Below are 16,145 nucleotides of genomic sequence, written 5' to 3'. Positions count from 1 at the left end.
ACTTCGAGCGCAAAGGGTTAATAAAATAAGGTTTCGACCACGGTCGGACTATATTTATCGCAATCTGGTCGCGTCTTCCCGTTTTTCGTATGCCATAATTGCCGCGAAACATCATGTCGTTATGTCCGGATCAATTACAAGTTATAATTGCGAATCGATTATCGGGCAATAAAATATCGCGTCGATAAGTATCTAGCGCGTGATAATCCCGTTTCACGGTGTCGCCGAAACTCGTTATCATAATGCCGCGATTTCGATTACGGTAACGCTTGTAACGTACGAGAATCACGTTCGCCCGTGTATGCAACGCGAGTCCTCGGATGCCGACGCATTCGGACGATAATCGAGAATGCGGACGAAAATTCGATTAGTCTTCGTCTATCGGATGACCGTGAAGTGCCACAGGACCACGAAATTAAAGGAGAAGCGACTTGTATTAATGGGGTTGTTGCACGAACCGCGTGTGCACCGAAAGGTCGAAGTTTCTATGGCGGTTTGTGGCGTTTGCGTGTTATCTCAGGTCACCGAAATTCATGCAGTCACCGGCGATTGAATCCTACAGGGGTTGGTGGACCATCCCGTATTTCTCTTGCAAAAGTCACCGCTGGTTGATCTCCTACAGCGTTAATATACTACCGCTGGACGCTCGACACGGGTTCGTAAACAGATCCTTCGCTATATTCTGTTAAGTGCGCGAATGAGTGCTTCGATATTCGCGTTTACAACGCGGTTCTCCATGAACGGTATTGAATTCTTGAAATTTTATAACTTTGGAAAATCTTTGTTGAGTCTATAGCGTTAATTGATGTCTTTTATAGCTTCGAAATTTAAAGTATGTGATTATTATGTTTTATATGATTCCTGAGGTCATTTGAAGCAACTTTTTCCTTTAGAAAAATTTTCTCTGGGGCTTTGTTTTAGAGTTATTAGCGGAAAATGTTGACCAATGAGAGGCGAGATCAAATAGCGCGTGGCAGCTGAGTCAGACAGCGGAACTGGGCTGGTTGGCTCGGTCGCCTCGCGGTAGTTGATCTTGTCTCTCATTGGTCAACGTTTTTCGTTAATATCTCCTCAACGACGCTTCGGAGGAAATTTTTGTAAAGGAAAAAGTTACTGCAAATGATCTTAGGATTCTCTCATTTCCCGATTGTGACTTTTAAAACAAATTTTATATAATAATGTGTGACAATTCCAAAAACGTCTTCAGTGCTTTGTGCGATTCAACATTTAGTTTCTAAAAAAATTAATATATGTCTACAGTAATACAAAAAACATTACTCATTCGTACACTTAATAAAAGGAAAATTATAATTTTTATAAAGTTCTTCTTCCAAATTATTAAGAAAATGTAATATATATTCTAGAAGAAAACTTTGCAATGAATATTATTTACTAAATTCTTTTAATTCAATTGTTTTTAGTTCAAACAGTGTTGCATTATTATATCTAAAAATTGCAAATTTGTTTGATAATACTACTTCTTATTCAGTTGCACAGTTGTCTATTTTATTTGCAATTATTATGTACGATCGAATTCGATAATTAATTTCGTTAGTTAAATCGAAACTTCTCATCACGATCTGATCTTTTTGAAGGGTTCGAGAATTTTTAAGTGTGGATATTGACATAAGCGGGCTAGAGGTGAACCAATGCGACGGATCGCCGCAACAAAGCAACAATGAGATGCTCAGCAATCAGATAGAATCGTTCAAGGGTACTCATAAGTGTCATAACGACACGACACAGGTAATACTACCACGAACAATCGATAGAAACTGACTTCGAAACTTGACGGCGAAAAAGTACAATTCCTTTGTTCAAGTTCCCTTAGAACTATTATGTTGGTGTACATGCAATTGCCAATCTGTATGCAATATTTCAACTATAAATATTGTTCGCTTCTTTAACAATTCTACCGAACATAAAATTCATAAATTTTAGTCATTCTATTTAAAGAAATTCATTTCAAGAGATTACTCACTTTGTTTAAAGAGATTTATTATTTTATTTAAAGAAGTTATTAATTTTATTTAAATAGATTTCTCATTTTATTTAAAGAAATTTATTTCAAGAGATTACTCATTTTATTTAAAAAGATTTCTCATTTTATTTAAAGAGGTTATTAATTTTATTTAAATAGATTTCTCATTTTATTTAAAGAAATTACTCATTTTATTTCAAGAGGCTACTCATTTTGTATATAAAATAAAAATCGCATTAGATCACGTTAATTTAAACATTTTCTTGCAATTGAGGAATCTCCACACGTTGAAATTGCAATAAATTAATCTTTGTAAACTCGTTTAGAAATTATTGTTATCGCTACGATACAGTTCCAGAAAAATGTCTGTCGTTCTCGATGGACGAACTGTTCAAGCTAGCAGCGATTGGCAAATTCCATGTGCACCAACCCGGCAATTCCGTTCGCAATTAAGCCATCAGAATGATTTGGCCACGGTTTTCAGTGTGAATATCAGAGTCCGCATAATGTTGGGGTCGGTAGTAGATGGGAAAAGGGTGCGTATGTCTGCAAATGTCGGAAGGGCTATTACAGCCCGAGTCAGCTTCGAGCCAGCTTCGATGGAATTCTGGTTGAAGGTCAGTGTCGGATTCTAACGAAGATTACGTTCAGTCTATAATGCGCGAAACATTTAATTAACAGAAAAGAAACGATTCTTTCGAATCGATAATTTTCGAAGACAGAAAGAACGAATCTGCGATAATTCTTTATCGATATCTCATGCTTCTTTACCAAAGTATTACAGTAATTTGTTCAAATAAAGAAATACATTCAAATAAATTATCATACGATTAAATAAATCACTTGTCTATGCAACAATGCGCAATTTCTCCATTAAAACTTACATTTAAACTTGTAAAAAAATAAAATCATCTCAAAATGCAAAAATCTCCAAAATACAGAATTATTAAAGTGTTATTCGCTGCGATAAATTATATATTTCTAAGTATCAGTTTTATTAATTAAATTATTTAGACTTTGTGGTAATTTCTGATTTTTGGTACTCGATGTATTAATGTTTATGGTAGAGACCATGTGCTTGTCATGGTAGAGACGTTTTTTCTAGATATGGAAATAATGCTGTAATACTGTAGCAAAGGGTTAAGAAAGATAAACGACGAATTTGTTGTTGATTGCGCATTATAGGGTGAAATCGTTGCGAGATTACCGTCAAGCTGTTTTCGAATTCACGAACAAACACATTTTCAGCTGCTTGGAAAGAGATGCAAGAGAACGTGAGCGATTCTTACGCGAAAGCGTTCCGCTGTTTGCGTTGCGCGCCCGGATGTGCCAAGTGTAAAGGTCCAGAACCGTGTTTAGCTACTTATCATTGGCCATTTAGGTACGTATGCTACAGAAATAGCAACCAGAACCTTCGTGAAAAATTGCATGCGCACAAAATGAACATCTCAATGTTTCACTTTCGGAGAAACTCTGTCAAATTGTGGGCGCCTGTTCGGCCACTTTTGCTTGCGTTAAATTCTAGAAATTAATGAAGACTACTTATTAATTGTATATAATGATCTATAATATATTGATCTACGACATATTGATCTATGATCTGTAAAATATATAAATTATTGAATTTTAATGGTCTAGTAGTCTATATACTATATTTACTGAAATTGTTACAATAGTAATTGTACAGTTGGTTGAAAGGGTATCTCATAATCCGTTTTCCAAAAAAATTAATAACCGTAAAACACCTTGCAAAAGTCGAATAAATTCCTTTAATGATTGCTGTTTGCGCATGTATATTAAAAATATAAATTCGAAAAGCTGCAAATTAAAGAGAGAAATTGCGTTCCTCGCCAGTTTTATTAAACATTTAGTCGTATATAAACGACATCTGTTTCGTCAGATTAAAATAATGTTACCGTATCCTTTATATATTATATTTACAATATATAATATTGAAAGTTTCATTACCTTTTAGATACATCGAAGTTTGCTTGTTTCTTAAATATTGATTGCAGGTTATCGAATTCCATTGAAATAGTATAAGAGAAATATTCATTCAATTAATGTTTACTCGCATCATACTGCGAGCGGAGGGGGTGAGGGGTAATTTCCGCGTTTCGATCGGAGTCCGGCGTTCCCGACAGTAAATATTTGCATTATGCAGATGTTGCCGGTAGCAATTTCGCCGAATGAAAATGAAACGTCGCTACCAAATATAACAGGCACAGTAGCAAATAAAAAACAACTAATCCAATGTGTACTTTCAGAATCACCCTTTTATCATTTTCCATTTTCTGTGTGTTCGGTACCATCGTGCTGGTGGCCTATATGTATAAACATCGCAAGCTCAAAGTGTTCAAGGTCGCTTCACCGATATTTCTGTCCATCACGCTTTTAGGTTGCGCTATTATGTACCTCGAGGTACGTATAGTAATTTTCTGCACCTGTGTGTTTGCCCCGGTCGGGGCAAATGCCGATGCGTACGCGCGCATTGCACGTTTACACCGGATCTATCTCGCTTCCTGTTCAGATGGCCGCCATATTTCCTGTACTGGACATGTACTCCTGCATCGCGACCAAGTGGACGAGGCATCTTGGCTTTTGCATCTCTTACACGGCGTTGCTCATGAAAACATGGCGGTGAGAAACGCGACGAATTGAACTTAGTTGTTTGACGAATTGAATGTTTTTCACGGTAACTGGTAAACTAAACGAAAAGCCGATCGAAATCATTTCTTATTTTGCATTTATCACGTTGAGTCAGACAAATATGGCCGACACTCGTTTCTGGTCAATTTCGAAAAGTCTTTTAATTTTATTTCCTTATTTCCTTTATTTTATTTCCTAGAAGATTCTTATATTTCAAATAGAAATATTCTACTTTTATTATTATTATTGTCACCTGAGTGAAATGTACTCGGACCATATCGTGTTCACTATGAATGCATCAAATTAAAATAAAAGCAAGATGAAATCGTAAATTCTTCTTCCACAGAGTCTCACTCACGTACCGCGTGAAAAGCGCGCACAAAGTTAAGCTCACTGACAAACAGTTGTTGCAGTGGATGGTACCAATATTGTTGGTAATGTTGATTTACCTTGGCACGTGGACGCTAAGTGCACCGCCGTACGCCGAGGTGATAGCGGACAACTATGGTCTGAAATTTTATCAATGTTCATTCAATTGGTGGGACCATAGTTTAGCAATCGGTAATGATGTTTTATCAATAATAATTTGATGATAATAATGTTCTCGCAAATCGATGGAGCAGATGCAGGTAATATGGAACGAATATTATAATTATAACATAATAACATTATAACATGAAAAATAAGTGTACATGATAGTTCAAATTTTTATACAGTTAATTATAAAAAATTGCCACTTTAACTATGATCACTATAACATAGATTTTCAAGCAAAACAAAAATTATCTGCATCATTTGCAAGATATATGAACTAAATAATAAATTCTTTTCCTAATAACTTGAATATGTTGAAGAGAAAACAATAACACTTTTATATCCTCCGAATCTTTCTACGTAAATTATTAATAGCAATTTATATATTATTGTTAATATATTGAAAAACATTTCCATAGAACATGCATAATTTTGAGGGATAAATATATGGATGTGATTTTTATAAATTCATATATATATATATTTATTAATTCCATCTTTCCCTCGCTTAGGTTTTACATAAAAAGAAACAAATTCTTTCTGTTAATAAATTTTATAAATCAGTCGTTCCATATTACACATCTCAGCTCTATTCAACTAATTATTAACACTAAAACTACCGAGTCTCAAACGTAACTAATATTGTTTCAAGTTTCACTTTTAATATTGTTTAAAGATTCACCATCGAAATATTTTTATAACGTGAAAAATTGTTGAAGGAAATAATCTCTGGTAGTTTCAGTGGTAAAGATAAAAAATAATATTAATCCGTGTTCAATTTAGAAATTGAATCCTATTCGAGCGTGTCATCGACGACCATTTTCTTGCAGGAGAAATTATGTTCCTTGCCTGGGGTATTAAAGTGTGTTACAACGTCCGCAACGCAGAGAGCCTCTTCAACGAGGCCCGTTTAATAAGCTACGCGATCTACAACATAGCAGCTGTGAATATAAACATGATCGCAATTCAGTACGATCTTACATTTCCGAAGTACAGCGTGGCTCCAAAAAATGTTCAAAAACGATCGCATAAAAATCAATTCACCCAACGAAATTCGACACCGACGCTCGCTGTCGCCATTTTTGTACGATTATTTCCGATCGTGACACATCATGTTTGTAACGATTTATTTATGTATTACGTTAATAAACTCTCATTTTATTTCGTTCTTATTTTTGCAGTTTTTTTCAAATATAAATATTTAACTCTCGCATGAAAAAACATTCCGTATTGACTTTTCAGATTAGATTGCAATAAATATATAAATGAATACAGATTGCAATAATGTGATTCTTGCTCGATTACTTTTTATTTTTTACCTACTTGTTTATAAATGCGTGAAATATACAGTCTACTGTTACAAGATGATTAATCGTAATTTTTATTTATTTATGTACTGTAGATTTTTGTTTAATATTCATTTTTGATATATTTTTTACAGTTCGGAAAAGAGAGAAAATTCTGTCTTTCGACATTGATACGTGTAGTAGAATTAGAATAAAAATTTCATTAATGCAGTTGGCGTTATTTCGTTACGATTGTTGCTTAGAGATCCGCAGAACTTGTCGCGGTTTAAAGAGAATCAGAAAATCAGTTTTTGAAGCCACTGCACACTGGTGACATTGCCGACTGAAAATCTGAATGTTTCGAACATTGCAGCGTTTTCATTTTCCCCCATGCCGGGCCGGATATCAAGTATCTGTTGGGATTCTTGCGCACACAACTCTCCACTTCCGTAACCATATTTCTCGTATTTGGGCCCAAGGTATTTCAATCTTCGTCCATTGTTCGCATTTTTACGACCGTATAAAAATAAACGAACGTCTCGCGTCACAGTTTCAAATAATGTCAGCCACAAGATCTCGTAAAAACGTAAACCCTATATTCCACGGCTCGATTATTATATAAACTAAAATTTTAATCCTTTTCTCAAAAATATGATAGGTTAAAAGAACGAAATGCATTTCTTCAATTTTCGTTAGAGACACCGATAAAAAGAATTTAAAAAAAATATAATTCTTTTTGTTATCATCTTGAGCGATTACAATTTTTTAAAACAACTTTCTAACCATTGTTTCGTTCTTCAGTTTCATAAATCACTGCAAAATTCATCAGAAAGTAATTTAACTAATGATTAACGATTATGACTTCTTATAAATGCTTATAAATTAATTATAATAACTGACGAGTTATAATTGTTATTTATTAATCGGATTACTTTTCGACCAATTTTGAGCTGTTATAAATATAATTATGTTATAATACACAACTGTGAACACAGTATTTCGAATAATTAATGGCATAAATATTTCGAACGTGAAACTGACACGCGACGTTCTTTCTAATAACCATAGATTTAACAATCGGCTTGATTTGTATCGGCTGTAACGTCTCGTGCAATTTTAGGTGATTCGAGTGCTGCGAGGCCAGGGAGACCAATGGGACAGTCGCGCGAGAGCACGTGGCGTGACAGCGAGCTTTTCGTTAAATGGGACTGGCTTGCTGCCTGAAGAAACCACAGATTTAATCCAGGAGAACGAGGAGCTTAAAGTAAATTACTTTCACGTAACTCTTCTACGATTTATAGACATCGGAAGTCGAAGACTTTGGTACGCCGGGTGTACTTAAGTGCTCACCTGAACTTACGGAAGCTATTTGTTAGTTGCAAGATCTACTGCATCGGTTTTCCTGATCGAAAATATTTGATATTAACCTTCCACAAATTAAACATTTTAGAGAAGGTTTTTATCAAGTTTGTGCAATTTCAAAGTAGGAGATATCAATCATTATACATTTATACAATTATATACAATTGTATTGACAACGAAAGAGGTTGAATATTTTCTAAAATGTTAAATAATTATTAGGAATCGTGATTATGAGAGGGAAATAAGAGAACGAGATATTTTTGCACTATTGTGGCTAAAAATGGAACTAGAACAAAGTTATACTGAGCCACAGAGGTTTAAAATAATAGTTTAAAATAAAAATAATTTACCTAAAATAGTAATTACATTCACAGTTACATTGATTAGAATTTCTACAATTGTAATAATTTATTAGAAGAAGAAAAATCATATCTATCGTGTCTCAACATTTATTTGAATATTTAAGTATCGATGTCTTTCCAATTTTAAAGAACGGTGCAACATATAAAAAAGTTAACTATTCGCCGATAATCAGCAGACTACGAATCTCAATTGAAAATAAAAATATTCTTTATTAACAATAATCATTCTTTTTAGAAACAGTCTCTAAAGAGAAAATCAACCCCTTGCGCAATATTTATCACAAGTGTACCGATTCTATTTCAACAATTAAAAAACACACACACATACAATTAAAAAACATTCATAACAATTAAAAACTGATAAACAAACCCTTTTAATAACGCCCCTTTGTTATTAACGATTTTTCAACAGAATTATCATTATACGTTATTTCGTTATCAATGCGATTCCAATCAATATGTTAACAATTTCCCGAGCACGATTACAAGAATAAACAAACATTTTATTTCGAAGACACGAGTAACGTTAACATTTAACAAATTTTCCTAAAAACTCTTCCAAGGCACAACAGATCGAAATAAAAAAAGAGCGACACTGTTCGGAATAACGATGCGCGAAAACGTGGTTGCAGGAGGAGATACAGAACTTGGCGGCGCAGATCGAGTACATGAAGATCGTGCACATGCAGATGCACAACCGTCACCTGAAGCCGAAAGCCGGCGGCTACTTCAACACCCACGGCCACGGGCACACCCATCCGTCCTCGGCGCAGAGCCCGATCGGGAAATGCTCGACGGCCAGCTTCATATTGAAAGTATGTATCTAAGCCGCGGTCGCCGGCGGTCCGGCCCGCTTTGTTTATTCGATGTAGCTCGGCTAAGGCGGAGGGCATATTGAAAAATACAGTCAAGTGAATTATTGAGCAGACAGCCGTGGAGCGAGGGGCGAGCGCGGCCGCGGCTGTCGCGGTCGAGGACTCGACTTTCCCTTCTGGGAGCTTGCACAGGGCGCGCAAGATGGAGATCGCGAAGGAGAGGAAGGCCGAGAGGGAGCGGGAGCGGGAGAGGGAGCGGGAGCGGGAGAGGGAGCGGGAGAAGCAGAAGGAGAAGGAGAAGGCCAAGCTGAAGGAGAAGGAGAAAGAGAAGGAAAAGGAGAAAGAAAAGGAGAAAGAGAAGGAGAAAGAGAAGGAGAAGGAAAAGGAGAAGGAAAAAGAGAAAGAGAAGGAAAAGGAGAAGGAGAAGGAGGCTAAAGAGAAAGCCGCAGAGAAGGAGAAAGAAGCGATGATGGAGAAAGAACAAGCGAAAGAGAAGGAGAAAGAGAAGGAGAAGGAGGTGGAGAAGGAGAAAGAGGCGCAGGAGAAGGGGCAACAGGAAAATATAGTAATGACTGGAGAAAATGTCTGACTAGTGCTACATAGTGATGAGGTAAGATGGCCGCCATTTTATGGGGCTTCCAACTTTATCCGTATCTTTCCGGTTCACTCTCCGGTTCACCTATTCAAATAAACGTAGTTTTAACTAATATTTCCTTACGATGGAGCCTCAATCATTTGAACCGTACCACAAATACTTATCATCTAGAATCTTTTATCTTTTAATATTTTAAACAGTATTAACCAAGTGCGCTCGGAGAATAATTCGAATAAAACGCATGGTGTCCTAGAACTCCTGTAATACGAAGAAAGGGCGATTCTTCAGGTGATTTGAAGTAACTTCTTCCTTAGTAAAAATATTCTTCGCGGCTTTGTTAACGAATTATTAATAAAAAAACAAGGACCAATCAATGCTCGAGTACACAAGGCTAATACAACTCTAGCTAAAATCTTTGATCAAAGAGACATCAAATATTTATTACCGAGACAAATCCGATGATAAAGCTTGTCTTTAAAGCTATTATATGGAGAAGATATTAATATAACAATAAATATATTTATCTAAATAATTATTACCACAAATTTCAAATTTTCCGTAAATTTTTCCGACTACTTTTTTGACGAGGCATCGTCATCTTTATTTAACTTCTTCCTCTTTCGTCGGTCCCGTTGTCGATATTGACTTGATCATGGTTCGCAGATATGGTTGTGACTAACGCACTGCGCTAAGAAGAATGGTAAAACGAGACAGAGACGTGGTCGTGCCATTAGAAAGCAGAAGCAAGGAAGGAAATTGAAATTAATCCCTCAACGGAGAACACCGGACAGCCGGTGTTTCCACGGAACGGAGTAACGCGATCGGTTGACGATGAACACTAAATCAAATCAAAGTTAGGTTTGTATCGTTTCGTTCCTGATAACAACGTTTTCTCATAACTTCACCGGAAACCGGTGCCGTTGCCATCAAACGAACACCGGAACTTACTGTATCGAGCAAATCGGTAAAAACACTGCTACACGCGTGATCCTAGAAACCGATCTCGCATAATTATTCGTTTATGTGCTCATTCTCGCGTAATTCTGCACTATCGCAAGCTAAGCGTCCAGGAGACAAACGAAAATAAATTAGGAGGATCGATTTAGAAAAATGAGATCAGAAGTTAAAGGAATTAAAGTCACTTCAAACATTCCACGGACGGCAATGATTTCATCGTTTTTCGAAATGCATTTTCTTTTTCTTTTTAGTGTTGTTAGTTAGAGAATATTTCTAATTGAAACAAAGGAATTCTAAGTGTACTTGTGACGATCGTTAGAGTAATATAAATAATTTAGCGACACGTGCCATTCTTTCTTTATAATGAAAATCTAGTTGCGTCGTCCGAGCTTACGTTATCATATTTTTTAGGTTAAATTATTGTCTGCACAGCTGTCTGCGATTTTCATTTCGATACTGTTTCGATAATCTCTCGATCAGTGAACCAAACGAATGATTCTGCTTTTGGTTGATACAGAACAATCATAAGCAACCTACACAGCCCTTTGACACAGTAAATAGACCATTGCCAGTACTGTCCACGTTGGCTGCGGAATTTCTGAAACCTTTTCTATGGAAAATAGACTATCGGTGATGCCTGTAATTGTCTCAGTCCTTTAATTGGCGAATAGTAAACGTATTTAGCGAATATAACAGTAACGTGAAAGAGAACCGATGGAAAAAGAATACGTTTTCAACCCTTAATCATGGTTTCTACGGAAACGACGTACTTTGCGGTTATTATTGATCGCAATGAAAAAACGCGAAAGGATGTGTTGATTTTAATTCTAGGTGATTTATTGTATTTTATTCTTAGCTAGCGTGTAAAATAATAAAAGGCGGAGAAATTGCAGAAATTTTACTACAAATGAATATGGGGTTAGTTAGGACCCTGCTATACCATTTAAAGGTTAACGTGACCATAAGAAAATTGTTACGTGTTCAAATTGTTTCTCGTCATTGAGATCTGTGCAATGTTTTAGCACGTTTTAGTTCGTAATTGAATAATACACTGTTCGTGAATGTTTGTGGAAGCTATAGTTGGAACAATGCAATCGATTGTTCAGAGTTACGGTGATTTATGATTTAAAGTTATAATTATTTTGTAATTGAAGTAAATTGAAGAAAAATCCTTATCGAAGGTTAATCACTCAGCGTTTCGTTTTATTTATTTTATACCATTTTATCAATTCGATGTCGAGGGACAGTACAATTGTTGTGAACAATAGACTGCGATTTTTATGCATATAAAGCAAAATTAAGTAGCTGAAATATCAAATTGTTAATATATAAGAAGAATCTAATAATATCGCTGTACTGTTTGCAACCTATCGAAATCATTAAAACGAACGATTTAAGTTCATTCAATTCCAGTTTCTCGCAATGATTTTAAACAATTTTTACTTTGCATAAAAATCCGCAGTTCAGTGATTAGTATATTAGTTACAAATTTTCAAATTTTCCCAGCAAATTCGACCATTTCATTAAACTTTGAACAATCGAGCTCGTTCGATCCACTGACGAGGTCGCCCAATGTGTTCAAAAGTCCGCGAATCGATAAGCTAGGCTCATGGAAAAGGTAAAAAAAAAAAAAAAATAAAAACACCGGACGACGAGTCGGAAGATCCTCTGACCACCGTAGAGAGCACTGACAATAAAAGTATTCACGGTAAACATTTCGGCTGGCGATCGCCGCCTCGTGCGCGAGCGCACGCGCGAGCTTACGTCGACGAATAAAATCATATCACAGCGCGTAACCGACTAACAAATAAGAGATTCGGAGCCGATCAATTTCTAATCGATAGCGTTATTACACCTAAAAACCCCTTTTACTTGGCGAAGTTCCGCGGAGCCGAACAAAACGAAAGAAAAAACGTGAAACAGCGTGAACAACACATGGTACAACTGAAGAATCATATGTATATCGACTAGTTGAACGATTTATTGCACGTGGTATATATATGTTTTCTATGCTAACAACAGAAATTCTTGTAACTTTTACGTAATCGAAGCGAATCCAAAGAACTGAAAAAAAACAAACCTGAAAGTATACGTCTCTCGGTTGAAGGAAGGAACAGCGGGAACTCGTGTCGTTCGTAGAGAGCAATATTCCCGACCGATGGGTTCGATATTGAGCACGAATCAAAAGGATCCGAGGTATGAATTTGCCGTAGAAGCAACTGAGAATTGGGCGATGTATATTGCGAGAGAAGAGTACTCGGAATTTGGAGATCGAGTGCCAGCTATAGTCCTCGCGCGACAAGGAGGCGAGTTTTAGGTACCCCCTCTTAGCGCGGCAGTGGAACAGCTAGGGAGAGGGGGAACGTAGAGGCAATAGGGGCCTTCTTGCCGCGTGGAGACGCTATATGCTCGTCAGAATTGGTCCTATCAACGGCGGAGATTGTCAAATAGTAATCTGATTAACGATTCACCATTAACCATTAACGATTAACCATATAAAACCATATTCTCGATTAATCAAGTAGTTACGATTATTGAATAACTTAACTATTGAAAGCAAATCTAATCTTTGGTCATGATTAACACAATAATCATATAACAATTATTTATTATAGTTTACTGTAAAATTCCTTATTGTCCTTGTTAATAATAACACTCATAATTTAATAACTTATAGTAATCAATTACAAAAGTGATCACAAAATAAACAATCACCACTCAATTCCACACTTCATAATAACTTCTAAAAAAATTCAACCGGATTACTTAAATTATTTTTAAATTATACTAAGAAAAATTTTCTTCTCTAATGCGATAAATTCTGAGTACTCTTCTTTACAGAATGTAATTCCAGTGCAAGTATTAACCCTTTGCACTCGGAACCATTTTGAGCTTAGATCCAAAATTGCTATTTTGACCAGCTGTAGTATAGTACTTAGTATAATTTATGCATATGAAGTTGAATCTTGTGACTCATAAAACTGTTACGTTTTTAACAAAAGGGTCTTTAATAATGTCAACATTATTTTATTAATTATATAACAATTATCATTGGCGCTTCAGAGGCGCCACTCGAGTGGGAAGGGTTAAATAAAGGATGTAAGGATTGCTATACGAGCGAGCATCCGTTTGCACAGGCGAGCGTACACGTAGCGAAGTTTGCCATTTCGTTTACGAAGACATTTACTTGAAATCGTTTCGAACAATTTTTCGATTATTGGAGGAAAGTGGAGAAAGAGAGAGAGAGAGAGAGAGAGGACGGTCGGATTTCTGGTTCGCCTTCCGAATTGTTCCAAATTCGAAGAAGTATACGATACGATTACGTGCGGATCGTTCGAATTCCTTGATTCTAATTTGTGAGACCGTAAGGGGTGGGGTAGCATGGACACGAGACAGTTGAAAGTACACAAAGACTAAGAGAAATCGTTGTATCGCACAAAGTATCGATAAGTAACGGAGCACGTGAGGCATTTTATTCTATGATTGGACCGTAATTATTAAATTGGGAATACGTAATAACGGACTCGCATTTTATACGACAATAAGATACAATCTAAGATATTTTTCTCGTTAACCAATCCATTCGGGAAGCTCACGACTTATCATCGCGAGAACGAATTCGTTCCGTTGAGTTTCCGTTCGGGTCACTGAAAATTCCGCATGCTAAAGTAATATCGAGACGCGTCCGTTGGTTCGTTAAGTGCTCTTGCGTGTGGCAATTTCGATGTGACGGTGTGAATCGGGCGTTGCCCGTCGTAGCGACGGACTATCCGATGGAACGTCGAAGGACGAGAAAAGAAAAACGAGGAAGACGACAAATTTTCAAACCCTTCGTCTATCTTTGCCAGTTGCCGTGTCGATAGTTTAACCGAACGTTAAGTTTGAGACAACTCGTCGAGGTTTTAATTTAATCTGCGAAATCCGTCGTCGCGTCGCGCGCAACAAATTCGTCCAAACGAACAGTGGTAACGCAATTTGTTGAAGGCAAAGCGACGATCGCGCGAGACATTGATACGATTTCGTTGAACACCATATGCTGCAGCGATTATTTCCTATCGCATTTTTCGCAAGGTTGAATTTCTCTAACGAGATAATACCATTACGAACATTCGGGAGACGTTAAACACGAAATAAATAAATTTATTAAACTCTTCTAGTTATACCATTAATCTCGCGCTGCTAATAAAAGCGCGTGCAAGTAATCATTGGACTGCGGATTTTCTGCGTTTGGTGTCAAATTGAACATGTAAAATAGGAAAAAAAATATTTAAAAAATTCAACGATGTTATCGTATTATTCTCAACTTATTGAAACGTTTACAAAAACGAGTAACTATTTTTATTTTGCATAAAAGTCCACGGTCTATCGCGTAAATCGAAAGTTTCCGTTGCAATCCGAGTTGCGTTGTTTAAATGCGAGATATTTTTAGCAGGTCGTCGATGTTGATGTTTGTTACCTGTTGACGTTGTTGATTGTTAAAATGCTATGAGAATAGTCACTGTAACGTATGCCCTGTATAATTCTGTACATCCTCCCGAGATATTTTTGAGAAGCGAGTAAAACAGTTTCGGAGCGTTCAGAGCGCGCGCGGGGGGAGGGGGGGGAGGGGAGGGGAGTGAAAATTGCCACACGTTTCGGATTATCCGTTTCTAATCATTATAAACACGTGTCCGTGCCGCGGTACACGGAACGTTTCAATGGCAAACGGTGTATTTCGTGAAAGCCTGCCGAGCTTAAAAGCATGTGTAGATAAAAGAGCGAACGGCCGGAGTGGGGATCACTGAATCGCGAACGAATCCCGGGGGCTGCGCGACTCCTCGGCGTCGTTTTAGGAGTTTACAATTTCCACTGTGGACGTGATTACAATAGGTAAATGACCGCGGTCAACTCGTATCGCTGTTTGTGTCTAAGGATATTAATCGTATATATCGTCATTGTTGATTATGTGACTAATCGACGGGCGTCGAGCCGTGTTTGTAATTAGGGCGTCACCGTCGAAACTCGATCGATTCAAATAGAACGTCATCCTTCCGTTTTCCTTCGACGAACTTTCCATCCATTGGCGACCCAGCCGACGGCGAAACATGGAATCAATCGACAGTTTTCTGTAACAGTGTACATCTTTGTTTATATATATATTATATTCTACGAGTTATGTATATATAGCAATTGTTACTTTATTGTCCGTATCAAATCAAATAGTCCGTGACTTCAATGCGTCTATTGTAAGAATAAGTAAACGATATTTGAGAAACATGTAAAATATTTAAGACTGTCTATATATATATATACATTATCGTCTGAATAATTAAACGGAGAAAATGTTTATTTTTCATAAAGAGTTTAGTTACGAATTATAAATCTAATTTGAACATAAAGAAAAGCGAAGAAAAACAATGCTGGATCGCGCAGTGAATAACCATACTATTGAGGAACTTAAGTCTCGAGGTTGTTCAATTTCTCGAAAATGATTTTCGACAGCCGTGAACTCGTCGAAGGAAGACAGACGAGGCGAAAGATAAATGTTGCGGATTGTCTGGATCGAGTTTGCCTCGAGTAATAGAAGTAACATGAAATATAAATGCGTCCGCATGCAAAACTGGA

General features: G+C 36.8%; 2 protein-coding genes across 4 annotated transcripts in view; one reads left to right on the top strand and one right to left on the bottom strand.

Annotated features, from left to right (window-relative positions):
- The window catches only part of LOC144471687 (putative G-protein coupled receptor CG31760), a 60,094-nt gene extending 46,705 nt beyond the window's left edge, over window positions 1-13,389 (top strand). For 2 of the 3 annotated variants that reach the window (XM_078183983.1, XM_078183984.1), the window contains exons 6-18: window positions 563-655; window positions 1,596-1,746; window positions 2,466-2,598; window positions 3,230-3,362; window positions 4,249-4,402; window positions 4,512-4,621; window positions 4,977-5,191; window positions 5,995-6,133; window positions 6,824-6,929; window positions 7,571-7,714; window positions 8,807-8,989; window positions 9,099-9,599; window positions 10,248-13,389. In XM_078183983.1, coding sequence (XP_078040109.1) covers window positions 563-655; window positions 1,596-1,746; window positions 2,466-2,598; window positions 3,230-3,362; window positions 4,249-4,402; window positions 4,512-4,621; window positions 4,977-5,191; window positions 5,995-6,133; window positions 6,824-6,929; window positions 7,571-7,714; window positions 8,807-8,989; window positions 9,099-9,578 — 2,041 coding nt within the window. In that variant the 3' untranslated portion in view covers window positions 9,579-9,599; window positions 10,248-13,389. The remainder of the gene's footprint in view (window positions 1-562; window positions 656-1,595; window positions 1,747-2,465; window positions 2,599-3,229; window positions 3,363-4,248; window positions 4,403-4,511; window positions 4,622-4,976; window positions 5,192-5,994; window positions 6,134-6,823; window positions 6,930-7,570; window positions 7,715-8,806; window positions 8,990-9,098; window positions 9,600-10,247) is intronic. The other variant, XM_078183985.1, reaches the window with a different exon arrangement.
- Window positions 13,390-15,147: 1,758 nt separating this feature from the next.
- The window catches only part of LOC144471690 (uncharacterized), a 29,543-nt gene continuing 28,545 nt past the window's right edge, over window positions 15,148-16,145 (bottom strand). Inside the window, exon 7 of the transcript XR_013494325.1 lies at window positions 15,148-15,646. The gene's annotated coding sequence lies outside the window, so the exon portion shown is untranslated. The remainder of the gene's footprint in view (window positions 15,647-16,145) is intronic.

Source organism: Augochlora pura, chromosome 6, assembly GCF_028453695.1.
Source record: "Augochlora pura isolate Apur16 chromosome 6, APUR_v2.2.1, whole genome shotgun sequence".
In the NCBI taxonomy this organism is placed as follows: domain Eukaryota; kingdom Metazoa; phylum Arthropoda; class Insecta; order Hymenoptera; family Halictidae; genus Augochlora; species Augochlora pura.
Note: the sequence above shows the minus strand (reverse complement) of the source record. Positions and strands in the feature narration are given on the sequence as shown.